The 26,537-nt window shown below is 43.8% G+C and overlaps 2 protein-coding genes across 4 annotated transcripts in view; one reads left to right on the top strand and one right to left on the bottom strand.

Moving 5' to 3' along the window:
- The first annotated feature begins 698 nt into the window (after positions 1-698).
- esrp2 (epithelial splicing regulatory protein 2) lies at positions 699-21,977 on the top strand. Of its 3 annotated transcripts, none has more exons than XM_076761674.1 (16): positions 699-773; positions 946-1,098; positions 1,582-1,710; positions 7,620-7,733; positions 9,007-9,121; positions 9,423-9,518; positions 10,206-10,260; positions 10,778-10,888; positions 11,242-11,374; positions 11,652-11,694; positions 13,756-14,057; positions 14,756-14,989; positions 15,397-15,595; positions 16,968-17,172; positions 17,283-17,484; positions 20,787-21,977. In XM_076761674.1, exons 2-16 carry the CDS (start codon positions 967-969, stop codon positions 20,946-20,948), a joined length of 2,232 nt encoding a protein of 743 aa, XP_076617789.1. In that variant the 5' UTR covers positions 699-773; positions 946-966; the 3' UTR covers positions 20,949-21,977. The 3 variants fall into 3 exon arrangements, with proteins under 3 accessions (XP_076617789.1, XP_076617871.1, XP_076617715.1); XM_076761756.1 differs by lacking the exon at positions 699-773 and adding an exon at positions 18,905-19,005 and having other exon boundaries at positions 817-1,098; positions 20,787-20,865; XM_076761600.1 differs by lacking the exon at positions 699-773 and having other exon boundaries at positions 817-1,098.
- Positions 21,978-23,098: 1,121 nt separating this feature from the next.
- The window catches only part of nfatc3a (nuclear factor of activated T cells 3a), a 65,459-nt gene continuing 62,020 nt past the window's right edge, over positions 23,099-26,537 (bottom strand). The window contains exon 10 of the mRNA XM_076761488.1: positions 23,099-26,330. Coding sequence (XP_076617603.1) covers positions 26,254-26,330 — 77 coding nt within the window. The 3' untranslated portion in view covers positions 23,099-26,253. The remainder of the gene's footprint in view (positions 26,331-26,537) is intronic.

Raw genomic sequence — 26,537 nt, 5'->3', positions numbered from 1 at the left:
AACATGCCAGTTAGCTGAAGAGCATTGCATTGAATACAAAGCAGGGTAAAATCAGTGTATGCTGCGAAACCTTATTTTAACGTTGTTAAGGCTTGTCCTGACTATTACAGACCTCACAATGAGTGTTGTCCAAGTCCTGCCAATACACTTTACACTCTGGCACAACTGTGTAAAGAAGTTATGCAATGTTTACCTCCAGTGAGGCAATGAACATATAATAAATTCACATGTCAGAGTTTCCGGGCTGAAATACTATTCATGCAAGGCCGAGGCAGAAAAGCAGACAATGAAAACACACAGCAGAGGTTCTCTGAAGATGTATATTAAAAAGGGTCAGATACAGCTATCCTTCAAGAGTTACAAAAATATTTTTTAATGTAAAACGATAATCTTATACATTCACACCTCCGTGCTGTTCACTTACTCTGCAGTATCACTGTGAAACAGCAGTAGCCTTAAATGCCTCATGGAGGTATTACCGTCCTATTTTGCTTGACTACTTCCTGATTCTACAAATCTGACCAATGATATTACAGCACTCAACCAGCGTCCGGCCCTCACCTTTCCAAAACAGCCAATAGGCGACGCCTCCGGGACTCTCCTCGCGCAGGGGCCGAGCCACACAGGTAACTCAGAAAAAAATAGAAAGGAGAGAGAGAAAAAAAACCTGCAAGGCTTGTTATGGAGTACGTGTGAAGGAAACACGGATTTCCAGCCTTCTTTACCAGTTAAACCAGTATCTCTGGATAGAGCACGCTCAAGTACTTCAACAGGTAGAGTCTCTGACCGCAAACTCTTCCGTGGCTCCTCTGAAAATAATCTCCCCCTTTTTTCTCTCTCCGTTTACCTCAATTGAGTTTCCAGTCCTTTTGTTCGCTCTTCTTATCACTTGGAAAAAGGTGAACCCTCGTGTCGTTTTTATTTTAATCTTTGCTTTAATTGTAGTTTTTACCCTTGTGGTCCCTGATGGCTTCGCACAGTGATACTCTGGTGGTGTTCTTTGGGGCAACAGCTGGTGCAAATGGGGGTAAACTGGGTTCGGATGAGAGGGAAATAATTCTCTTGGTGTGGCAAATTGTGGATCTACATGAGAAAAAGGTATGGACCTTTTTGACCCGTTCGTTCGTTGTACGGTTTCTTATGTACCCAGAGTGTTTGTGGCTTAGTGTCTACCTGAACAGTATGTCTGACATTCAAACCAACACGGTGTGCTCGTTTCTCTCGTGCTAGCTAACGCTAGCTTCCATCTGAACGGCCGTCTTGCTAGCTCACCTTTTTTTCCACAGGTGTGCGACCAGATTTTAACGAGCAGGTGAGGAGTGTGATTCGCCTAATGGACACAGCACACCTTTTTGGTTTGGCATGTCAGCTTCTCGATAATAAAACAACGCTTTATTGACAATTAAGTGCTTTTCGCAACTACATTGTCAATTTGTTTGTTTGACCTTTTTTTTTTTTTTTTTTTTTTAACAAGAGTTCATTTCCTGAACGTGGGGGCTGTAGCCTTTAATTTGCCATCACTTAGCTGTTTTTTTTATTCACGCTGTATTCTGCGCCATGAAACGCTAAATCCCTTCACAGGTCGGGAAGCTTCAGAGATGTCTTGTCAAGCCAGACTCTTTGGAGCTGACGGAGGAGTGCAAAGAGGAGACAGGAGTGACTGTGGACGACATCATCAAAGCGGAGCCCCTGGATAAAGCTCTGCTGCAGGTGAGTCTTGCTGGTCACTTTAGGGCATTTCCCATCTAAAACGGGCCTTAAGAGGCTCTGGTGCTGAGTTTCCCACCAAGGCCACAGCAGCAGCAGCTCGTAAAAGCTCTTTGCATCATGAGAAATTAATTAAACCAACTTTCCTCTCACAGTTTTTGCCTGCAGCGAGATAAGACATGACAAGCCTGACGCACTATTAAGCTGTTAAGTTAATGCCAGGAGTGTCAAATTTCCCTGATGACCTTTAACAAAAAAAAAAAAAAAAAAAGGTTTTCCACCTGGGTGAGATGTGTCATTGGTTCGGTCCTGACAGTTAAACTGCGCTGACAGTTTGTGAGAAGCTCTGGGGCGAGCTCCAGGCATCCGGAGATAAGGAGGAGTCGCAGGTCGGGTCTTGTCTCGGCCTGATGTGAGCTGCAGACATCTGGAAGGCGGAATGTTTACCTGGGACCGCACCTCTGTTTTAGGCTGCAGGACAGAAGGAGGGGAAGCTTTCAGATCTCGGGCTTCATCCTCAGCAGTTTCTTACAGCGTTTCTTAATAACCAAGATTTGCATTCTGCCCCCCCCCAACAGGAGGTGTGTTTTGACTGAAGTGCTTATGTTGCCAAACATGTTCCTCAACCACCCCTGACAAGAGTGTTTGTTTGCACCTTTCCCACCCCTCCAGTGTTTGGTAGTTTAGAAACCTCTCATTATCGTGCTGAACAGTGTGTTCGGGGTGATATTAGTGCTGCTGTGGCGTGAACGCTGAGCGTGCACAAGCAGGCTGGTTTGGGTAATCAATTGAAAACAGGGTTGTTTTCTTAGCATTCTTTCTCAGGCTTTATGGCAGTGATGCTGCTGGGGTTATGACACTCGACACATTGCCTAAGCCTGTTCAGATTTCATGGGAGTTTGCTCTAAATGCTGAAGTCATTTGCGCCTCATTCAGGTCTGGTGAGACTTCAGCTCCACTTTTGGTTAGTTTGTGTGCTGAACCTTCAAATATTAACCCAAGTAATCAGTTCGCTCTTTTCATACCTTTATCTCACAGGTGACTTTCTCTCACTTTTCTAAGGTTTGTTTTATCCTTGTTGATACAGGGAAGAAAAAGAAAGACATTTTACCAGATAGTGGCGTAGAACTCCAGTTTAGAAACACGTCGCCCAATCCAACTTAAAGAGGGACAGGAGCAGCTGCCCTCTTATTGGTGGGCTTGTCGTATTGATCTGTGTGGTCAAAGCCCCCAAGGACATCTGTCGGCTTTCCGTGGTGAAAGATTTATGAAGGTGGAGAAGGCTGGAGAGGTTAGCAGGACTGTGCAATGTTTCATACCCAGTCATGATGCTGTCACCTGTTACCAGTGAAGCTGCAATGATGCATTCTGAGTAATGCACAAAAAAGGTGTGAATGCTGGCATGCATGCACGCCAGGGCTCTGTCAGTATAGACTGATGTGTGAAAGGATGACTGTTTTATGACTGCTGCTGTGGTCCTTATGTCACATCATTATGTGTGTGCGTGTCACCGCTGCCGCTCAGTGTGGGAGCGAGACAGATGGGTGAGCAGCAGTCAGCCTGTTGCTGACGATACAGGCCGGGCTTTAGTCTGAGACACTGACAGCGTGTCACAGCCTGCAGGTTGTGATGTGAGACCTCACACGCCTCGTTGTTGTTGTTGTTGTTGTTGTTGTGAAACTGAAAGATTTCATCCTCTGTCTGACTGTGCAGTTGTTTTTCAACCGTTTTAGACCACAGCCTGAAGTGCTGACTCCTGGCCTTAGCTTGGAGTTAAGTCACTGATATTTGCTGCTTGCTTGCAATGGCGGCCATATTGTGAGACGGTTAACGTGACGAATCACATCTTCAGAGTGATTCACACAAACTGAATTTTAACACTTCATCAAAGGCTGTGTACAGATGACACACAAAAATCTAATTTGTGGGAACACAAACCTCATCTCAGCTCTGCTGGGCGTGTCCACAGGTTCATGTCATGTTGATGCCTCTACAAAAGGAAGACCTTAAAAGAATTTTGATGCTGACTTTTGTATTACGATATGAGCCACATGTTCCTCAACCCCCAAATAGTAAAAAAAAAAAAAAAAAAAAAAAAAAAAAATTGTTGGAAATCTCATTTATACACTTATTAAAATGATGATTATTAGAGAAAACCACCATTAGTTAGAAATGATCATTCTGACTGCAAGCAAGGTCCAGCTCTGTGCCATGAGATTTAGCTGCCTTAGACAGTTACCTCAGAGACTGCACTGACACTCCCTGCTGCTCTTATCGGAGTTTGTTTCAGTCGCCGCCACCCTGCCTCACCTCTGCATACAAACACTGACAGAACCATGTTCAAAGGCCACTTCCTCCCCCTCATCTGTGGAAATGCCTTTCAGAGGGCAGAGTGAGACGCCAAGTGGATTCAAGAGAGGTTTTGCATCAAAAGCATTTGAGGGTCTTGAAATCATTGTGGAGAAACAGATAGTGATTTTTCAATGGACTTGACTTCAGATTTCTAAACAGTGGGCACGCTGTGGAAAACATAAATAAAACAGAATGCAGGGATTTGCAAGTCCTATTTAACTTAATATCAGTTGAGTACAATATAAAGATAATTTATTTAACGTTCAAACTGCCTGGGCTTATTCTGAATTTGATGGCAGCAACACAAAAAAAGCAACAAAAGACTGGGAAAGCTGTGGAGTGCAGCACTGAAGGATATTACACCATGAGCTCAGGAACACCTCAGAAAACCACTGTCGTCACTGCATCTACAAAGACAGTACCATGCAAGGCAAAAGCCATTTATCAACATCCAGAAACGCTGCCGATCTCTCCGAGCTCATCTGAGATGGACTGATGCGAAGTGCACATTTCAAATCACTTTTGGAAATCATGGCCGTCGTGTCCTGTGGGATACAGACGAAAAGGACCGTCCAGATTGTTGCCAGCGCAAAGTTCAGAAGCCAGCATCTGTGATGGCATGAGGGAGTGTTAGGCACCATTAATGATGAAAGGAACATACAGGTCATAGAGCAACATGTGCTGCAATCCAGACGACGTCTTTGTCAGGGACGTCCCTGGTTATTCCAGTAAGACATTTACAAGCCACATCCTGCGTGTGTGACAGCAGCTTGGCTTCGTAGTAGCAGAGGTACTACACTGCCCTGCCTGCAGTCCAGACCTGTCTCCATCTAAAATGCATGACACAATATGAAGCACAAAACAACAAATAGTTCCCAAACACTGAGTGTTGTTAAAAGAAAAGGTGATGTAACACACTGGTAAACATGCCGCTGTCGAAACTTGTTTGGATCATGTTGCAGGTTTCAAATTAAGAATGTGTGTATATTTACAAAATACAGCTTGAACATTATGTAGCTTGTTTTTGTACTGTATTCAATTGAATGTAGGCAAAGAAGGATTTGGCACTGATTGCATTCTGTTTTTTATTTATCTTTTACACAGCATCTCAACTTTTGGGGGGGGGGGGGGGGGGGATTTTCGTCTGTTTTTTGTTCGAGTAGTACAGCCCGCTGTTTATACACATTTTTCACGTCCTTTCATTTATAAGACTATACTATTACGTCGATCATGTTCATTGAAAATGAAATGCAGCTTATTAAAGGTGGAAGCACTCGGACCTTTTTTTTGTCATCTGTTCATGAGTTTGGCTCAATAGCCTGTTGTCTCTGTCTGTTGTTAGTGCAGGATTTGTCATCTGTTCAGCTTTTTTGCTGTTTCTGGAGAAAGACAGAGGATGTACAGTCACGTCTTCTAAAACATTTACGCTTCTCTCATTAATCCGGTTTTAGTATCTGGCCGAGGTGGAGCTGCATGCACCGCTATGGCCAAGCACTTAATGTTATCACTGTAAGCATGAAATTTGGCAGAATGGCTGTGCCTTAAAATGTGCCACTAAATGAATCTGCAGACTTTTGGAGTATCATAGTTTTGGCTTGGAGTTAAGTCATGCAGACACATGCAACTCTGAGAGAAAACAAAAACACATCGACTGTGCAGGTGATTTCCTGTACATTCAGTGAATGAGGTCTTGACTCATGCATTGAAAGAGGAAGTTAGAAATCAGCGACTTTAAATTTCTCAGTTGTCTTTTCTCTCTTCTCACTTCTTTGCTACTTACTTAGGTGAGTTTCGCTCAATCCACTCACTGTTCTTGCATACAGTTTATCTCTGGCTGCCCTGTCAATTAGTAACCTCTGTATCAGGTCCCGGTCACCACACAAACATCACTATTTACTTACTCAACAACTCCAAGAGAATGTGAAAGGCATCCATACTGTCTTAATTTGTGTTGCTTTTAGGGTGATTCCTGTTGCAAGGGACATTTTCATTTCCCAAAGAATGTTTTCCCTTGTCGGCAGCTGGTCGTCGTTGCCAAATAGTCCTGCATTTCTCTCTGACTGTTAAGCAGCATGTCTCAACACGCACCTCTAATACTCTCTCACTGCCTTGAGATCAGTCATATATAGCCAGTGGCCATTTGAAACTAGTCAGCACTGGGTTTTAGGTGGTCTCACACAGAGACAGCCTAATTGTGTACTTAGAGAGGTGACTTTGAGGATTCAGGGAAGAAGGGGTAAACTAACATAATGAAATAGCCAATGACGCTTGCAGTCAGGTAGTCTCATCTTGTGTGGGAGCGTTGAGCAACAAGTGAATACAAGCTGTGTTCAAGGCAATAGTTAAGCAAATAAATCTGTGCGTGACCCATGTATGAGATACCACACACCTTCTGTATGGTCCCCACATCCTCTCCAGATACCTCATGAGAACACCTGAGGCCTAAATGCATTAAATGTCCAGTTAAATGGCTCTGGAAGACAAAAAGATGAGTATTCGTCCTTTGTTAGGAAGAGAATAATTAAGAGCCTAAGAAGTTTGATTTACAGATTAGTCGCAGTCTCATAACTTTGAGAAGCTTAATTCCACAAATCAGACCATGTTCCTTAATATCAGTATGTATTGACTGACTCTCAGTGGTATGTGAAAGTGAGAAAGTTCTGCTGATGTCACTGAGAATCAGCAGCTCTCACTTGTTATGCTTTGCCTGTCTGTGTGGTTGACTCTCAACCAATGGCTCTCAGCCAGACACCTCTGTACTGCCCAGTGTAAGAATGTAAGCAGCCTCTCTGAGCACCCGAGCTCCCGTAATTGTTTTTAATGGTATGGCATGGAGCCAGTGGAAGTGAGTAGCCGGTGAAACGTATAGCGACCCAACCTCAGGATTTGATGGACCAAAAATGAATCCCCTAAAATCAGAAGAATATATGTTACGCATTCTCAGAAACGCAGTCATGTGACCTCAGGTGTCATTCACCTTTGCGTTATGTTGACATTTAAGTGTTGGCCTCTGTTGACAGTGAAATGCTGCCAACGACACATTGACACAACACAAGGAATGGGGGCTCATTGGATGCGGTAGTTCTAAATACATATGGGAGTTGCTGGTATTTAGGTCTGGGTGCTGTAACCATTAGAGTTAATGTAAAATGGAGGCCGACAGGTTGGACTGGTCGAGGTTGTTTTTCCTCTTGTCTGGCTGTGACTGTTGCCCGCAACCAAGAGAAAACTGTGATCCTGGTGGTTAGTGGCGTGATCATTCCTCTCCTTTGTCTGCTCTCTCCCTCTCTAGACAAACACTGAAACCTGTTAGACAAGCCGCGTTCCTAATGAGAAACAAACGTCAAACACAGCACCACCTTCACTTGTCTGCCTTTCCACTTGAGTCCACTGTGAAAGTCTCCTTCACATAGTGAACGGTGTTTGCACAACATGAGCCATATTTTAGGTTTTTTAGGTGTTTTATGTATGTTCAGATTTGACATTTAAAGTCCCTCTTTCCCGTCATAGGTACAGCTTCTGAAATGTAGGTTTATTTTCTTTTCTGTTGTGTCCTGTAGTTCCAGCAGTCGGTGTCATCAGAACTGAAATGCCTCGGCAGAAGCTCGTACACACTTTGTGTCAACAGTCCCCTCGTCATCCGACAGGCCCTCCACCCCGAAGCCTCCAAAAAGGTAATAGTTCCCATTGTTATTTCTCAAAATGGCCGACACCTTATGCCAATAATGTAAAATTTTTGCTTTTGAAATCCAAAATGGAAAATGTGTTTCCAGTGGTATTTCATTCTTTTGCAAAGCCTCTTATTTTGCATGTTGCAGAGTCTTGTGAAATGTTTGTAATGGGAGAAAATGTCACAATGAAAAATGTCTTAAAGCCGCGCGTTTCTTTGTTAATTGCTCAGCCATAGCACGCCGTGGTCCGCCTTGTAATATACCCATAATCCACCAAGCAAACAACTTATGTGTTTCTCTGCTTACGGCTACAGTCATAGTGCGTAAGGCATCGTATGGGAACCTCAAACGTGCAGAACCAGTTGATTTCTAGAAATGTGCTGGAGCCACTTTTTTCTGAATTAGCTGCAAATCCTGAAGATCTCCTTCAATGCCGTCAAGTCTGTGTGCTCGTCAGTAGTTGAGTGTAACTAAGTCCATGTACTCAAGGTACTTTTACTTGAGTATTTCCATTTTATTCCACTACACCTGAGGCAAATGTTGTACTTTTGTCTTTTAAGGTCTTCCACCATTACTTTTTTACTCCACTACATTTGTCTGACAGCTTTAGTTACGAGTTACTTTTCATATTATAATTTTTAATACCCTTCCTGTCCAGTTAAGATATCTTCAGATAAATAACCTGTTTAAAAACCTTGTTGGATTAGCAGGTAAATTAGCAGACGTGGTGCTCACTGCGACACTGCAAACATATCATGGTCTTATAGAATATGATGCACTGCTGTTAGATTAAAGTACGCCACAGTATATAAAGTACTTAAAATGGGCTCAGATTTAAACAATGTGAATATTTCCTCCAGTACTCACTTATTGGGAAACAAAGGTAACCGCTCCCTTCCAAAAGGCTGTGAGTTTGATTTTGATGGAGGAACGTTGCAGCTTTTAGCTCGTGGTCTGAACCCTGTCTTAATTGATTTACTGTGATCATCAGTCACTTGCAGATATTTCCTGTGAGGCAGCCGATGTGGCTGATGTTCGGACTTGTGAGATGTTTTCGTCAGAAATCTGAGCTGATTTGTTCATGAATCTCCTTCAAATATTCATAGCTGCTCCTGAATTGTCAGTTGCACTGGCCATGCCAGAGTTAACAACACAGGCTGGAATTAAATACTGTAACCTTCCAGACTAAGATTACTTCCTAGCTTCCTAGTGTGTCCAATATCCATATCAGATCGTCATATTGAATCCTTTGGGTTTTTTGTCTCCTTCTTTTCAGAATCTTGTGCTTCCTGAATGTTTCTTTTCATTTGTGGACGTGAGCAAGGAGTTTCACAAATGCTGCCCAAACGCCGGTTCTGCAAAGAAGCTCGAACTTGCCTCCATGTTGGAATGTATCCTTTACTAGCCTGTCCGCTAAAACTGGATTGGTAGCCACATCTTATTGATACCTGTTATAAATACAAATTTTAACACTGCATTTCAGGGAAGATTCAAGGGAAAATGTTAACGTACTGTGAAGCAGAAAGGTGTTTACAGAGCGTGTACGCTTTTCAATGCCAATTCAGTGTAGGTTTATTGATGTTAAAGAAAGTAAGCACACAGTCCTCACAGCATGACGCAACAAAAAGTCGTACAAAGTCAAAATAACAGGCAGCTTAAACTGGTCAGTGTCCTTAACTGTGTGTTGTGCAGATGTTGGTCTTCCTGCTGTGTCAGAGCAGTTGATGGGGGTGAGGGAGGTGAGGAGCATGGTGCAGTTAACACTCCGTATCCTGGCTGAGCCATACAGTAAGTGACATTATTCCCAAAATGATGGGACCTTGAACTATACGCTGACATCCTGTGGCACTGTTAGCAGCGGGCCCTAAACTACCTGTGCAGAAAAATGCAAGGCCTCTATGAAGACCAGTGAAGTGGCACGCACCGCTCACAAGCACTTATTAGTGTGTGCTAACCTGCTCTGGCTACCTGATGCTTTGGCTTTATATAATCAGCACTGTGACTGCAAAACTGAAGCCCAAACGTTGACAGAAAGAACAGTTTCAACTAGACTGTGTGGTAGTTTGTTGATCATTGAACAGTTTCTCAGTGATATTACTTCTGGTCCATGAGCCTGCAGTACTTGGTGCTTCTCATTGAAACCAGATCTTAAAATGTGTGTTGAAAAGCAACAAACCCTCATAGTTGCCATTAGATGATTTACTGCACGATGAATGGCTGTAAGGTGACTCCACATATGTTGCAGTGCAGATGAATCAAACTCTGATCTGATATCTTGACGTGACAGTCGCCTCTGGCTTCACCTCCTTAAAAACAGCAAAGTATTTGTTTGGGTGCGATTGGTAACAGGAATGCAGAGAGCTTAAAACACACACCGCTCAGCAGGATGAACCTGTTCAAGATGGAAAAGATGAGCTTTGTTTTGGACCTGCAGGATCCAACAACACATTCAGTCATCTCATGTTCTTTTTTTAGATCACAAGTTCTCCTGTGTTGAAACGGTGAACTACAAGTTTGATTCCGGCACATGGTACGTATGAACTTTTCAGTAAGCGTGTATTTACCTCACCCCATCTCTGTGTGTGTTCTACTGCGCCTGTTAGCCAGCAGTGTTTACAGACCGACAACCCCCCTCCAGACATATTCAGACCTCAGCCTTTGCGGCCCTTCACATTGATTACAGCAACAAGGGAGCCGCAAGTGTGTTATTAAAGCTGTCCAACTTTACCATCAAGTGCTTACCCGGCTATCTAGTAGCAGAACACCAAATCCCGCTGCTCTCAGACAGTCAAAAGCCTATCACCTTGACAACCCCCTGACATTTAATCATGGGAGTGCGTTACTGTGTTAAGCACTTACTGTGAGTGGCCTCTGTGTCTACAGTCCGTGGACCGTTTGTTCGAGTTTAATAAGAGCGATGGCTCTTGTGTTTTTTCTACCAGCTGCAGGCATCGACAGGGATGCCTTTTAATAGTCTGTTCTAATTGTTTTTCATTCTAAATAAGCTCAGAATGTCATTAATGGGTTTTTTTTTTTTCATTCTTCAGCAGTAAGACGGAGCCGGTGGACAGTGAGACAGTGATCAGAGCGCGAGGGCTTCCATGGCAGTCCTCAGACCAGGACATTGCTCGCTTCTTTAAAGGCCTCAGTATTGCCAAGTATGTTGGATTTGGACGTCTTCCTTTCCTTTGCTTTCTTGCCAAGATTTATATCACTCTAATGTCTGTACATTAAATGTGTAGATGAGCTGTCAGTCTGTCAAAATCTCACCACCAGCAGTGCAGCTACATGTTTATCATACAGGTGTGAGAGTGGCACAAGAATGAATTGTAACATATGAACATATTTCCCAAAATGTCAAACTGTTCCTTTGACTGACAAGACAAAACCCTCTGTAGCCATGTTGAATCCGGTTCTGACAACAGTCAGTCAAGCACCTGTCGCTGAGGTTTTATCCCTGACCCTGGCTGCGTTCATGATGTTCATACTCATGCATGTATGTGTGTTTCAGGGGTGGCGTGGCCTTGTGTCTTAACGCTCAGGGTAGGAGGAACGGCGAGGCTTTAGTTCGTTTCATCAACTCAGAACACAGGGATCTGGCCCTGGAGCGCCACAAGCACCACATGGGCAGCCGCTACATCGAGGTGAGATCCAGCATTTATGTCTTGTTCAGTCATTTTGTCATTTTGGTTCTTGTGGTTTTAAAAATAGGTTTAGCTGAACATTAGACCCCTTTCTAAGTCCTTAAGTCGCCAAAGTGAGCCTGTAAACTGTCATCTAACGCTAAATGATGATTAAACAAATTAGGCGTGTGCTGGCTCCCCTCAGGGTGAAGATCTGTGACTTCGTTTGACTTCGTTACATCTGTATGGGTTAAATTTTTCTTGATGGCTGAATCCAGTTTTCCTCTTGTCTTCTCAGGTTTACAAGGCCACAGGAGAGGAATTCCTGAAGATCGCTGGAGGTCAGATTTCATTTTTTTTTTCTTCCTCTTCTCTCCATGTTGGTATGAGGACTGATGGTGAAAGACTTTCTGTTAGGGAGAGGTAGACTTCTATTTCATGGCTTCCCGGCATCTTTGAGGAAAAACAAGACCCCTCCACATCTGTAGAAGAGCAGCGCTTTAGTGACCGTAAAAGAAAGGCTCTCCTTTGCGCTCTGGCTCGCTCTCCCATTAGCTGTGTCTTTGCCTCATCCCAGTGACTCTCCAGCAGCTTATCATGGACTAATGAAAGACGCTTTGTGAGGAGCTTCCCCCACCACCTCCCCATCCATTCCTCACCTCCTCACCCCCAGCCCAACCCTTCAGAGGCCATTTGGAGAGAAATTTCACTCTTGGCTAACAGCAGCACCTGTTGAGTTCAGCCTCGAGCTGCACTCCCCTGAGGGAGAGAGGGCCACCGGCCGGTGAAAGGACCGCCTCAGAGCTGGTACAAAGGGGGTGTGAAGAGACAAAGGCAGGGCCCGGGGCCTCTCGACTGTAGAGCAGCATCCAGCACTAGCTCAGGAGAGAGATAACAGACAAAGAAACACAGTCACTCAGAGCAGATAGCTTACAGTGGCTGCCAGTCTGACTGTGGACTTTACTCAGATGAGTTAAGATCAGTACAGTTTGACAGCACATTGGACTTTAAGCAAATAGTTCAAGCAGAGATCAATAGAAATGAAAGTGGTTCACAGTAAACTTGTGAATTAATGTATAATCCAAAACATTTAGTTTATCAAGCAACATCCCTGTTGTGTTGGAAAATGACATTTGATATTGCAGCTGTTTTCAGTGAGAGGATTTGTTTGACCTTTTATCACACAGTACAAATAACAAACTGACCAGGAAGAACCGGAACAATAAAACTTAATTCTCTGAAAAAATATATGTAACACAACTGCCTGAGTAGTAACATACAATCTGTGAGTCACTGAACTTTATATCCACGATGTTTATCACCTCAGTTACTGGATAACTGTCATATCATAGGTCATCACGGGTGTCTTTATCTGTGCGGTTTCATTTCTTGCATCCGCTTTACACTAAAGCCATATCGTTCAGACAGTACTTAAGTGAACATGGCTCTGTTAGCAATGTGCTGAATGTATACATTTCTGTGATCTGAGGTCAGTTGGTCTAACGGCACTACACCAGGTGGATTGAATGGCAAATTGAAGGGTTGATGGCGAGATAAGACGAGACGACTTGTTTTTATAGCCGCAGTGTGTATGGTTGTTTTAGCTGACTTGTGGTCTTAGCTTTCACAAGTCTCAGCCACAAAGTGATTCTTCTTGAACTGCAGCAGAGTAAAGAGGAACATGATATAAACGAAGGAAACAAACCGGAAACCAAACGCCGGTGATTGTGTAATGGTGGTCAGTGAATAAAGCTGTATGAAAAACCTGTCATGGTCCCGCTGGCTGTGCCTGTGCACACGTCAGTGGCCAAAGACAGTGTGACACTTTTTGGCTGCAAACCAGCCAGTTTGCCAGTATAAACACCCCACTTTTGTTTCTGCTACTTTGCCGTCCAACACTGGATGGTTCACAACTTGATTCATTAGTTTTCACAGGATGTCAAATATGGCATCGTGAAATGGTTCATAGCATCATCATCATCTGACTTTTTATCCAGCGCTGTCATTGGGTCAAAATTTAGATTTTTCCTGTACTTTGGTTGATGATCAAATGCATCATCCTCAGATGTACTTTGTATTTAATGCCACTTAACAAGATGTTAAACAAAGATGGTGAACATGAGAAACATCAAACATTTGCATTGTCATTGTGAGCATGCTTGTATGCTGCGGTTAGCATTTTGCTAAAAGCAGCGTTGTGCCTAAGTATAGCCCCACAGAGCTGCTAGCATGGCCGTGAACTCTTTCTCATGCTTCTATAAAAAGGTTTTCTGAAATCTGATTAAAGCAAGTTAACCAACAACAACACAAAAAAATAGAAACGTTGCTTTAGAACAAAATGAGTGTCACTGGGATGGTCTTATGAAGCGAAGCGTTAAGTTATTGCTGTCCTCTGACACCAGGCACGTCTAACGAGGTGGCCCAGTTCCTGTCCAAAGAGAACCAGGTGATTATCCGTATGCGGGGTTTGCCGTTCACCGCCACACCCCAGGAAGTGCTGTCCTTCCTTGGTCCAGAGAGCCCGGTTACAGATGGCGGTGAAGGTCTGCTCTTTGTCAAGTACCCTGATGGACGGCCCACTGGCGATGCCTTTGTGCTTTTCTCTTGTGAAGAGTACGCCCAGAATGCCCTGAAGAAGCACAAGCAGATCCTTGGGAAGCGGTACATCGAGCTGTTTCGGAGTACCGCGGCTGAGGTGCAACAGGTAAATTGTCGTAGCTGGTGCTGGTGGAATCTATGAGCTGTAAGGTTTGTCAGGGAATGGAAAAAAAACGCATCACGTCACATTATGACTGCTGGGAACTGTGCCTTCAAAGTGCATCAAAGCATTCAAAATAGATGTAGAAATAAAGAAATAAAGAGGCCGTTAATGTTGTCTCTGGTCCCTTTCAAGTAAAAGAAACTTCCCTGTACAAGAGGCTTACATGTAACATGTATGCTTTGTGTAATTCCAGAAACGTCTGTTTCATAAGAACATTGAGACTGGTAATATGAAGAGGGGAACTTGTGGTTTTCTATTTTAGACACAAACATGCCCATGTTTTCCTTGGCAGTAATTGGACTGGTATCCAAGGTGTGTGACAAAACAGTCAAGACACTCAGGAAATCAGAATCAGAAAGCAACATTTTTATGGCACAATATTTATCAGCTTTTTGTCCTCTCAGCTCGTTCCTGTTGACTGTGAAATGTTTGTAACAAGTCGACCCGACTTGAATCAACCTTTTCTCATTTTAAAGTTTATATTCGATTTTGTGTCTGTGTCTCAAGCCTCCTCCTCCCTCCTCTGTTGTGCTCCTCGTCTCATGACACTTTTAACTGAAGGAGATTTCAGGCATTTGCAGGAAAATGGCAGTAATATCTTTATGATTCGTCATCATCCTTCCCTTTTTTCTGTTTGCCAGGTCCTGAACCGCTACATGTCAACGCCTCTGATCTCCACACTGCCCCCTGCACCCATCGTACCCGTCCCGGTCCTCGCCACACCTCCCTTCCTTCCAGCGACCAGCAGTACTCGCGACTGCGTCCGCCTCCGTGGCCTCCCCTACACTGCAAGCATCGAAGATATCCTGGAGTTCATGGGAGAGCACACTGTTGACATCAAACCCCATGGGGTCCACATGGTCCTCAACCAACAGGTCAGACTGGGGACTGGTGGGTTCAGGCACATGTTTAAAGTTTAAATTCTGAAAGTATCTGAAGTAAATCTACTTTATGATGTTTTCCAAGTAAAACAAAAACTGAATGAAAAATAAACTTTGAAGGGCAAAACTTTACTGTTTTAAGTATCATTTGCCGTATGGATTTGATAATTCTTTGTCATTTATCAGAATATCACACAGGAATGAACTTGAATGTGCATGAATATGAAATTGATTGGTCAAATGTAACTTGATCACCCAGCACTATCCACCAAATTTCAGCCCAATCCATGACATAACGTTTGCGGTAAAAGCACCTCCTCCTTTGAGGGATTTTGTGCTGTATTCTGGCGCTCACTGCCTTGAATCTATGCTGTCTGTGTCTTCCTGTGTCCTCTCTGCAGGGCCGGCCCTCTGGTGATGCTTTCATCCAAATGAAATCATCTGACAGGGCGTTTATGGTGGCCCAGAAGTGCCATAAAAAGACCATGAAGGACCGTTATGTGGAAGTGTTCCAGTGCTCCACGGAGGAGATGAGCATCGTGCTGATGGGAGGAACCCTGAACCGCAGCGGCCTCTCCCCTCCGCCCTGCAAGCTTCCCTGTAAGTCAGCTCCACCTATTAACCTCGTTTTCCTTTTCTTCTAAGTGGTGTTTTTCTGCTTATTGGGACACTGATCAATGTAGAAATGTTGCCTGAACGAGCAGACAGCCATGTTTAATGCCTGCATTGAGCCACTGAACATGAAAATATTTAACTGCGCCTGCTCATATAAACCCAGTAACATACATATTATACAGCTTCGTCTCAGCCTTCCTCTGACGCAGTGATGCCAGTTTCAACCAGCTTGTGCACAACTCTGACTGTGTACTTTGCTCCATTATGGCTCATATCAGTGTCTTTGCTGCTGGAGATTAGATTGGGATTGGCAGCCACTGGAGAGGACCCTCTGTGTTTGTTTCTTTTTCAGGATCATTGATTAACAAGTCATTGCAAAGTTTTCACTGAGAATCCTTACAATAATTTGAGTTTCTGTTCGCTGATAGTTTCAGCCTTACTGACCTGGAAACACTTGAGCCTCTGCAAGGTCAGCAGTGTTGTGTCACAGTGTTGGCACAGACAGAGGCCACAGCCGCCCATAGCTCTGCACAGATAGTGGCTGTTTGTATGTAAATACAACCATCATTCACCATCACCGTCATTTGTGTGTTTACATAGTAAGGATGACAGCCTGAAGGACACAGTAAACATTGTCAATAAAAATACCTGGCAGACAGAGGGTGGTTTTTGGGGGGCCTTTCCGGTCTGATGGGGTGTTTAGGGAAAAAAATCTGCCTTTGTATTTTTTTACCCTGAGTCTTATTTTTTGGCCGTCATTCTGGTCTCAGTCTGTGACACATGCAGGGACTCTGCCAGACCAGCCTAAACAGTTTAATCATTTCATCTGAACCACTTTCTGAAAGTAAAATTGAGATGAACGTTGATACCCAGACCGACCGTGATACATGTTGAACTGTCCATTAGATCTGGCACATTTGGGATTTGTTTAAAACTCTGTTGTTCAGTTTACGATGATTGATTTCAGAGAAAAACAGCAAATCGTCACACTGGAGAAACTGCAGTGTGGGAAAAAAAAGAAACTTAAACAATTAACCAGTCATTGATTTCGTAATTATCTCTTGCAAGCTTGAACTTCCTCTTTAGTATGAATTGTTCTTTCCCAAGGTGTCATACAGTTAGCACTTGTTTAACTAACTGGCTGAAGTCTGAACCTGAGATCTAATACGTCTTCGGGACTCATGATAACTCATGGGGCTGTTAAAGTTGGGAGTATTTTGTGACACACTGAAATCCCCGTCGCATGTTGTAACTCTTCATATATGTCTCCATACTTCACTTAACTACTGACAGGACTGTGCATGCACTGAACACAGCATGTAAATGAGTGGCTGTGTGTGTTTGTCTCTTTCTGTAGGTCTGTCTCCCCCCACAGCCTACGCTGCTTTCCCCACCCCGCCTGCCATTCTCTCTGAGGCTGCTCTCTACCAGCCCCCCCTGCTGGCTGCTCCCAGGCCTCCCCAGTCCACCGCACACAGCCCTGCTCACACTCTGGCCTACTACCCCCCTCACCCACAGCTCTACATGAATATGAACATGAACTACACAGCTTACTACCCCAGGTTGGTGCATCATCAGCTACAGCTAGTTTACAAAGTCAGTAAAAGCGTATCACATCTCTAAACTACCTTTTTTGTTCTCTCTAACTTTTCCTGACCTACTCTCCCTCCAGCCCCCCAGTTTCTCCCTCAACAGTTGGCTACTTTGCAGCTCCACCGGGAGCCATGGCAGCAGCCGTCGCAGCCCAGCCCCACCCTGCTGCAGCCGCCGCCGCCTCCCCTGTGCTGCCTCAGCCTGGCGCCCTGGTCAGGATGCAGGGCCTGCCCTACAACACTGGAGTGAAGGACATTCTCAGCTTCTTTCAGGGATACCAGGTCAGTACAGGCAGCACTGAAATGAAGGCACAGACATAAAGGTGCATTGGTGTTTGCAGGGATGTAAGGGACACCCAAAGATGCCTGGTGCATACATTTGTAGCCACATGTTGCAAAAGCGTTCCAGGGATTTAGAAATACATTGTGGTATTGTTTTGTCTGTCACCTTGCAGGTTGTTTTGCATTTAAAATAATCGGACTTTTCTGTCCTGACTGCGAGTGATTTTAGCTCTATTTGTAAAAATGTTAACACACTTGGATTAAAGTTGCAACTTCTTTGCAGAAGGCCCAGTGCAGGGTAACAGTAAGCTGTGCCACCTTTCACAGCAGGCACTTACTAATGATGGTAAAGTAAATGCTCACCAGGATAACAATAAGCAATGTGTTCGCAGCTTTATTGTGTTGCTTGTTGAACTCTTCCCACGGCCAGCAACCGAGCATGATAACATCTAGAGCTGTCGGACCACTGAGCTCTCAGCCCTGCAGCTAGAAAGATTTACCATTGCTGCTGCTCATTGTAAAATCACACCACGGTAGTATTTTACTAAGGGACATGTGTGCACTTGTGCTCTTCTCCCTGCTTCTCTGTGCTTCCTATGTTTTTCGCTGCCAGTCTAAATTAGGTGGAGTCCTTTCAAACAGGTATGAACCCGGACAGGTGTGGCCCAGACAGTTTCTCAAGTGGAGGAGGGAGAGGGGTGGGGTTTCAGGAGGTGGAGGGGGTTTGGACTGATGTTGAGGCACAGAGCTTGGGTCTCTTTTTTGGTCTTTATGGCTTATGTCATTTAGTGCTGGTGCAACCCCTGCACTTAAGTGCGTGCGTGCGTGCGTGCATGCACGCACGAGGGGTTAGCCAGCGTCAACTTCACAAGGAATGAGATTTTTTTTATTTTTTGACTTACACACTGGAGAACTTTACATGCTGAAGGATAATTGCAGGTCCGTGTGTGTGTGTGTTTGTGTGTGTGTGTGTGTGTGTGTGTGTGTGTGTGTGTGTGTGTGTGTGTGCGCGCACGTGCCTGTGAGTAAAGCTGACTCCAGCCCTGACTGTTGGCTGAACTACCGTAATTGTATCCTAAATGGAGTGAGTGTGTTTTTCTGGCTGCACTAGCGTCTGTCACACTGGCTCTGTGTGAGAAAGTGGTTCTCACACCGGCACTGGTGTCCTGTACCACACAATCTCATGCTTAATCACACTGTGGTTCAAATGAAGCCTGTTCAGCCTGTACTGGAGTGTGTGTGTGTGTGTGTATGTATGTATGTATGTATGTATGTGTGTTTGTCTGTCTTCCTCCTTGAGTATAGTTGAGAGTATATACCTCTGCATCTTGTGTGTATCTTAAAACTGTGTACTTTCATGTCTGAACCACTGTGGAGGCCTCCCACCCTGACTGTGCGTTCATTATTATGCTGTCTGTAGTACGCCCCTGACGAGTACAGCGGCATGGTTCAGATGAGCGAACAGGCCAGGAGTCTGATTCAGCCCAAAGAATGGCTCTGTCTGTAGGGACTCACCCCAAGGTAAGAAGAGCCTCCAGACCAAAGAACCAGAGTGGACAGAGAGGGTCTTTCCTACATTAAATAACACCTGCATGCAGAAATGGACGAGCATCAAACTGCCCACTGAGCACTGAGTTGGTGATTTGCTGGTCAAGGCATCGAGGTTAAAGTTGGGATGAGTTTGGCTGAAAATGAACTTTTACAAACTAATGTAGGCTACATAAAACATTATATTCCAACAGGTAACAGGTGCCCGCTTAATTCTGTAATATAATAACTCAACATTTAAATGACTACATGCTTAAACCTGCAAATCACCAAACCAGTGCTTATTGTAAGTTTGACCACAGTTCCCAAGATCAGCCCTTTCCCAAAGAAACCTTCTTTATGTGTTTACTAGGTTGCAATCTGCACATGCTGCAGAAACATTGTAGCTTCCTAAATATGGCGAGCATGACATGTCGCATATTACTTTGCTCACCATGGACAGTTTGTGGGGCACGAAATCCCAGAATATAATAAAAGATGATTGTTGCTACAGTGCAGAAATTTCTCTTCCCATGACAACAAATCATTTTGAGCCATTATATACAGATCAGCCAAGTAATGATTGGACAGGACTAATCTAAATGCCCGGTCTAGCCAGCCAGGTCCTGAGCTCCTGACCCGACATGTCAGCCTGCTGCTTCTCAAACGAATCTGCCTCAGACGTCAAGGCTCGGTCCTGTAGGCCTGTTTGGAGTGCTGAGTCCTGACAGACGCTTGGTGAACATGAAAGACACGTCACACAGAATATACCAAATTTAGGTCATTTAAGGTGTTGTTGCTACAGCTAAATATAGCAACACACTGTCACATTGTGAAGGAGGACAGATGTCAACAATCTGTCTCCAGAATGACTCACCCCACCTTTAATCTGATGAAGTGCCTCCAGGCCAAAGCTGTTGTCCCACAGCCATAACAATCACCATTGACATTAATCAGTAGTTATGGCTCATTCTGGGTCTGACTTGTGCCTTCCATTTATTCAGAAATGTGCAATTTGGGTTCACTTTTACAACCTGGACTTGTGGCAGCACTGCCTCCTGCAGATAGTTTGCAGACGATCACACCTCGTACGCAGGAAGCTTGGTATGGAAAACACCAAGTTTTGTTGCTCCAAGTAGTAATTAAATAGATGAAAGAAGTAATTGACTTTTATTGACTAGGAAAATACTGTTCTGTTGCCTCTGCTAACAGAAGTATTGATTCAGAATCACTGAGAACATACGCACTGCAGGATGAGTTAGTCTTGATTCAGCACTCCACTAAACCACCAGTCTGTTTTTGAATCAGGGTTTACCTCACTCGCTTGACCATTTCCAGCGAGCGCTTTCTCTCACGCTCTGACATGTAATCTGGAACATGTTGACTTACTGGGTTTTACTGCTGTCATTGCCACTGTGATCTGTGGATTGTTACATATCTGCATGTCTTAAGAAAGCTGATTGTTTTTTGTTTTTTCTTGCATCAGACTTGAATTTGAAGCAAGACATGGATGCATGCAAACTAACATGATTAATGCGTGTGCGGTTCAGGTCATGTGAGAACAGCATGTACTCTGCTTTTGCTCTTTAAGCTCTGCTCATTAATCTCTCCCTCTGTCTTTTCCGACCTAACTGGACCGGTTTGATGAGACCATCTTTCCCAGTGCGTAGTTCATCCTCAGCTTTGTGGGCTCCCCCTGGTGTTTTCACAGTGCAGCTGCATCGACTTAAGTGACACTTACTGTCTCGGGTGTTTGTCTCTGTTTTCTTCTGCAGCTTCAGCCAGACGCCGTTCTCATCTTGTACAACTTCAGTGGCCAGTGCAGCGGCGAGGCCTTGATCACCTTCCCTAGTGAGGAGATTGCCAGGCGGGCCGTAGCCGAGCGCTCCAACCACCCCTTCTATGGCCAGCAGGTCCACTTGGTCTTCTGTAACTGACTCGCCCTCCGTCTCTGTCAACTCAACCTCTGCTGAAGAGCACCCGCCTTCCAAAAAACATATCTTCAGCATCAGATTTTCAGTTGATCCCAGCGCCACTAAAAACAGCTGCTGAACCTCTCCCTTTTCTGTGATCTGCCATTCATTGATACACAGCTGCCACTGCTGGCCTCGACACTCCTGAAGCCACTGCTGGAGTTTGGACATCCACTGGTGAAGCGGCTGACGTCATTAAAGCTTCGCGTGGAGCTGATGACTTTGTGGATGCCACACACAGCATTTCTGTGTATTTGCGCCTACTGTAATAGCTGGTTGCACAGACGAGATGTGTGGAGCCCGGACACGCTCATATTAAGTGTCTCAGCAAAGCCAAATATGCATGTATATGTGAATGCTCTATATATGCGTCCCCAATAACACTGTACAGATGTTCATCCTGAAATGCTTGAGGCTGTACAAACCACTTCTGCTTAAAGTCTTTTTTGTGTATTTCTAAATTTTCACTCTTAACCACTACAAGATTGAGACTTTTCAGAGTTTGTGATCTTTTGTGTTCTGCAGCTCTATGCAAACACAGATGCGGGTGTGTGCATGAACAATGTTTGATATGATGGCCTCCAGCAGTGTCGTGGTGCCATTTAAAAGAGACAAAAAGCCATAGAGACTGACTTAGACTACTGAAACAACAGACAGAATATCAAACTGCGCTTGACTTTAATGTCATGGATTAATTTGAACTAATCTCGAGTAGCAGCGACTATCAGTTAAAACTGCAGCAACACGACAGATGGCCAGTGTACCCTCTGCTGTGTAACTTTGTTTCTGTATAAAGCATTTATGTGAAAAACAGTGTCATCCATTTAGACCTGTCCCAAGCACTACAGATTTATTTGCTCCAAAGAGTTAAATGTCAGAGCGTCTTCTAGCAGAATAGTGATGAACTGACTCTATTTTTATTAGTCCCATTTCCTTAAGTGGATATTTTGTTATTAAATGTAAAAGGGAAGAGGCACATCCTGAAGCCTTTAATAAAGATCGACCTCAGCTACTAGATCTCTTCTGTTTTGGTTTCCAGACTATTTATAATGATGAGTTTGTAGCATGCTTTAATGACCGGAGTACTGTGTAAAAGCTGAATGAGTTTTTCCTGTGACAGGCCTGCTGACAGCTATCTTAGTTTTTTCCTCATTAGTGTGCCTACATTACCCAGAGTGCAATACTGGCTCAGACAGGGCTAGGTCAACCTCTGGTGGCAGAGAAGATGTTTGTTTCTTTTGTCACAAGTTTGAGACTTGTATGAATTTAGATCTGTGTATAAAACTGTAAACAATAAAAAAAAAAAATGTTGACAATGATCCAGGTTTCATTTGGTCTCATTTAAAGAGATGAATTCATAACACACCAGTAAGACATGCTGCCCTGATTTAACTGTTCATTTCATAAAAGGAGTAAATACACTTTAAAAGCTGTGATGCTGACAGTCTTCACATCTACATGCAGTGTCACAGACAGTGTTTTTTTTTTTTTTTCCTAAATGACTTTTTGGGGCTTTTTATCCTTTACAATAGCGACAGCTGAAGGTACGTCAGGAAAGGGGGCAGAGAGAGGGGGCGACATGCAGCAAATGAGCTGCAGGAGGGAGTCGAACCTGCGGCCACTATGGAGGACTGACAGCTTCAATACATGGAGTGCACACCCTGCCAACAGAGCTATGGGGGCACCCCTTCACAGACAGTGTTACATGGTGTCAAATTCTATGAAGAAGTGACTCCCAATAAAACTAAAAAAGAAACACAACACCACTACATGGCGCCAAATAAGACGTCAAATTCTCACAAACCAGCACTGCAGTTAAATCCATTTTATCCATTTCATAAAAGCCAAATGTGCTTTTCATGGACACAGCGTGGCACCAAACCAGAACCCTCTACAGATGGGCAAAAAGACCACGATATGTGCAGCTCTGCTCACACCATACTGTCATTATTATGTTTGTCGAGTGTAACCTTTGAGTGAAGTACCCGTAGTGTGCTGAGTTGTGAACAGATGTTGGCGTGATGGTTTTGGAAGAACGGACGAGCGGACGGGAAGAGTTGGGAAAGAAAAGGGCATTTTTGTATTACAAGCATGGGGAAAAAAGTGGCACAAAGCTGAGTTTTCTGTTTTATTGATATACACTACTTTAGAGCCTACAGTATGATGCAAGGTATTCCCTTTGAATAATTTCAAAAAGCACTGCAGTCTTGAAAATTACAAAAAATTTTAACATACAAAATATACAAGAAATGACAATACAAGGCTCGGTAAACATCAGCATCAGCTAAACCTGTATTTCCCTTTAATTATTTTACAAAACGTATATGTATGCACGTATACATGTACATATATATACATGTATACGTGCATACATATGTATATATATATATATGTATATATATATATATTCAACACTCATACATGTCCCCAACCTTTTAGGAATGACATCCATTTCAAAGTATCAAAAATAGAGTTGTACAGTCTCTGTTGCTTAACCTTACATAATGTAAAATGGGAACATATTGTTCGGTCTTTGGTTGTGACAGAAGAGGACGGCAGCCAGAGATTACTGTCAATGCTGGTTTTGTTTCGTTTTTTTGTTGACTCAAGTCTTTCAAGCTGCACAACCAGCTTCATATGCAAAAAAAGCCATCTCCCTTCTCCCACCAAACCCCTCAATGTCCACCCTGTGCCCCCCAAAAACAAACAAACAATAATAATAATAATAGTTACTGACTTATGTCTTAGTCATGAAAAATGAAAATCAACCCAGAACAGCATACAGACACACTGACAAACTGGTTTTCAAACAAGAGTTAAGGCATCCTAATAGTTTACATAGTGACATGATACTCTCACTATCTGAATGTTTTTTTTTCTTTCCGCTCTGTGAAGTTCATAAGCAACATTATTACAAATAGTTTATAATCTCATTTTTCATATTTAATGTCGTATCTCACATTTGCTGCTGTTATAGTTTGCATAGCCTAAATATGTGTGTGCTTCTGTTGTTGAAAATAGGACTCTAAAAATTCCTGTCTTCTGTACAGCATATTTGGTACAAACACCAACCATCCACACACACACACACACACACACACACACACACACACACACACACACACACACACAACTGATCCTATTAAGATGCTTGCACTGCGTCCTTGACAAGGCAGATTGGCTGATGGACAACTCCAGGATGCTAACAGAATCGATCAAGCATCTACAATAAGTCTACACTCTACTTCTATAGGCATCAAGGTCTTTTTTGTCTTTTTTTTCCCCTCATTTTTAAAGGCATTAGGCAGAATTTTAATGCATAGCAGAATCATTATCACCTGGAAACTGACTTCAAACCGTCGTGAGCAACACTCCTCAGCATTCACATCAGGGAGCATCATTGTCAAGCTTAAGGCAAAAAAGCCAAAGGGAATCTTTGCACCAGAATCTGTCTGTTCACACCCTCATCGCAACGCAGTAGAAACCTGCCTGAAAACCAGACTGAGTTATTGCTGCTGTGCAGGCACTGCACGTCTGTCAGCGTAGGAAATATTAACAAATACATCATTGTGAATAGACACCATTCTGGGGACAGTAAGGACAAGTCTTTGATTGTGAACAGCAAATGTTGATTGTTGCAAACAGGGGGTGTTCAAGACCCCGTTTCATCCAGATGTTGTTCTGTTGTTGGGATTTTACCTTGTTCATTACAGAAGGGGGAACAATACATCAAATACAGACATCTTTAAGTAGAAAATCTTTTCAAAACTTTTTGTTTTTCGCATTTACACGTCGCCTAGGCCGTCATACCGTCACAGGTACTGTGGCTGTTAGGAATTAGAAGGCACGCAGGGCCCCTGGGAGATCTGGGGAATTATTGCATGAAAAGAAATTTCAGAGACAGAGACGTCTGCCTCTGTGGCTTCACGAAAACACTTCTCTGTAACGTGGAAATAACGGGCATCTTCAAATATCTTTGAATGAAAAAGATCCGGAGGGCGAACCGACACCATCGCTTCATCACGATTCATCAAATCATGTCCACACGACCCAAGTCGCACATCTGCTTCTGAAAAAATATTATAGACAAACTCAAAGCCAGCTGTGCAAAACGACAAAAAAAAAAGCTTTTGCTACCATTCAAAGCTGCTAAGTGTTAATAAGGCATTTGTTCAACTTGAAGAAAATAAGGAAACACAGAGAGAGGACGTAAAGATGAAACAGGAGAAACGGGGTTCATGTACAGATATCTACACGGCTGCAAGGTTACTAAACGTTGTGGAATGTTGCAGGTTGCAGATCCCAGACCAGCGAGCTCGTCCTCCCTGCCGGGCCCCTGCACTCCAGACCTGAATGGTTTTATCATTTAAAAAGGGAGAAAAACAAGGACTGGACAGTGTCGTCATCACGAAGCCACGAGCGGAAAACTGTGACCGGACTGGAAAGTTCAGCCAGATATTCTGAATGTTTCTGAAGGATTTTTACTGACAGTTGAACTTTCGATCAGTTAGGCTGATTTGATTTGAATTTGGAAATCCAATTTTACAGCAAATGACTCATTTTTTAAAAAAAATTTCCAACTTGCATGTGTGATTAGTTTTGCCACATCGTGCTCGCTCAGGCAAACCTACAATGTTTTGGAGCATGCTGGGAGTTTTGGGATCCTGATGTCTGTCCCAGCTCTGGCTTCCCGTGACAGCACTGTGCGCTCCTGAGTCTCTCTTATTCTTTTGTCTCTCAAGACCTCTTCATTCATGAAGGTCAATGCTGGTGAGACGGGGGACGACAACGCACGCCGTTGTATTGTCTCCACTACAGAAAGTTATTTGAAAAAGACAGTGCTCCAAACTCACAGAGAGCTGATTGGTCAGGAAGACAGCTGTGCTTTGAAAGGTCGGGCCTAATGAAGAGGGACGGCTCGCATCTCCACAATCTCATTAGTCCTCATTATTCTCCAACCATCTCAGCCGCATGTCTACATTCTCCCGCAGGTGTGAGTTCTGTGTCTACATCTCTAACCGAGAGAAACAGTAGAGTTTCAAATGCAATAAGAGGAGACAGATGAGAGGGTCTTCTAGTCAGACTGGTGGTCTGGCAGGTCCATGAGGCTTTAACAGAATCTCCAACCGTAATTTAACTAAGACCACAGTCTCTCTTATTTCTTCCTGCCCTCTTGTCCCAGGACCAGCAGCTGGACCAGGTTCCAGGGTCAGTGCGGAGCTGTGGGGGTTGAGGGGTTCAGAGCTGGAGGGGATGAGCGTGGGCTGAGCTATGACTGGTTGTGTGCTGATGGAGGACCATGAGCGCTGGGGGACTGGGACATGTCTCGGCCGATGATTTCATTCACTGTGAAGGCAAAAACAAACAAAAAACCACGTATTATTACTTAATCCATTTATACTTGACTTAAATGCGCCTTGTGGCAGCACGTCTCATATCATTTAGCCTGGAAATCTGTGATGGAAGTGTGATGCTGACGCTCCAAAGCTTGTCTCACTCTTGTTCCGTCAGAAGAATAATACCATATGAGTGATGACGACCAAAGCTTCGAAT

Source organism: Chaetodon auriga, chromosome 1, assembly GCF_051107435.1.
Source record: "Chaetodon auriga isolate fChaAug3 chromosome 1, fChaAug3.hap1, whole genome shotgun sequence".
Classification (NCBI taxonomy): Eukaryota; Metazoa; Chordata; class Actinopteri; order Chaetodontiformes; family Chaetodontidae; genus Chaetodon; species Chaetodon auriga.
This window is presented reverse-complemented; position numbering and strand designations above follow the sequence as displayed.

Coding starts and splice junctions, on each gene's coding strand:
- esrp2 (XM_076761674.1), top strand. CDS start 967: ATGGCTTCGCACAGTGATACTCTGGTGGTGTTCTTTGGGGCAACAGCT. Junction 10,889..11,241: donor AAAGGCCTCAGTATTGCCAA/GTATGTTGGATT, acceptor TGTGTGTTTCAG/GGGTGGCGTGGCCTTGTGTC. Junction 14,990..15,396: donor ACATGGTCCTCAACCAACAG/GTCAGACTGGGG, acceptor TCCTCTCTGCAG/GGCCGGCCCTCTGGTGATGC.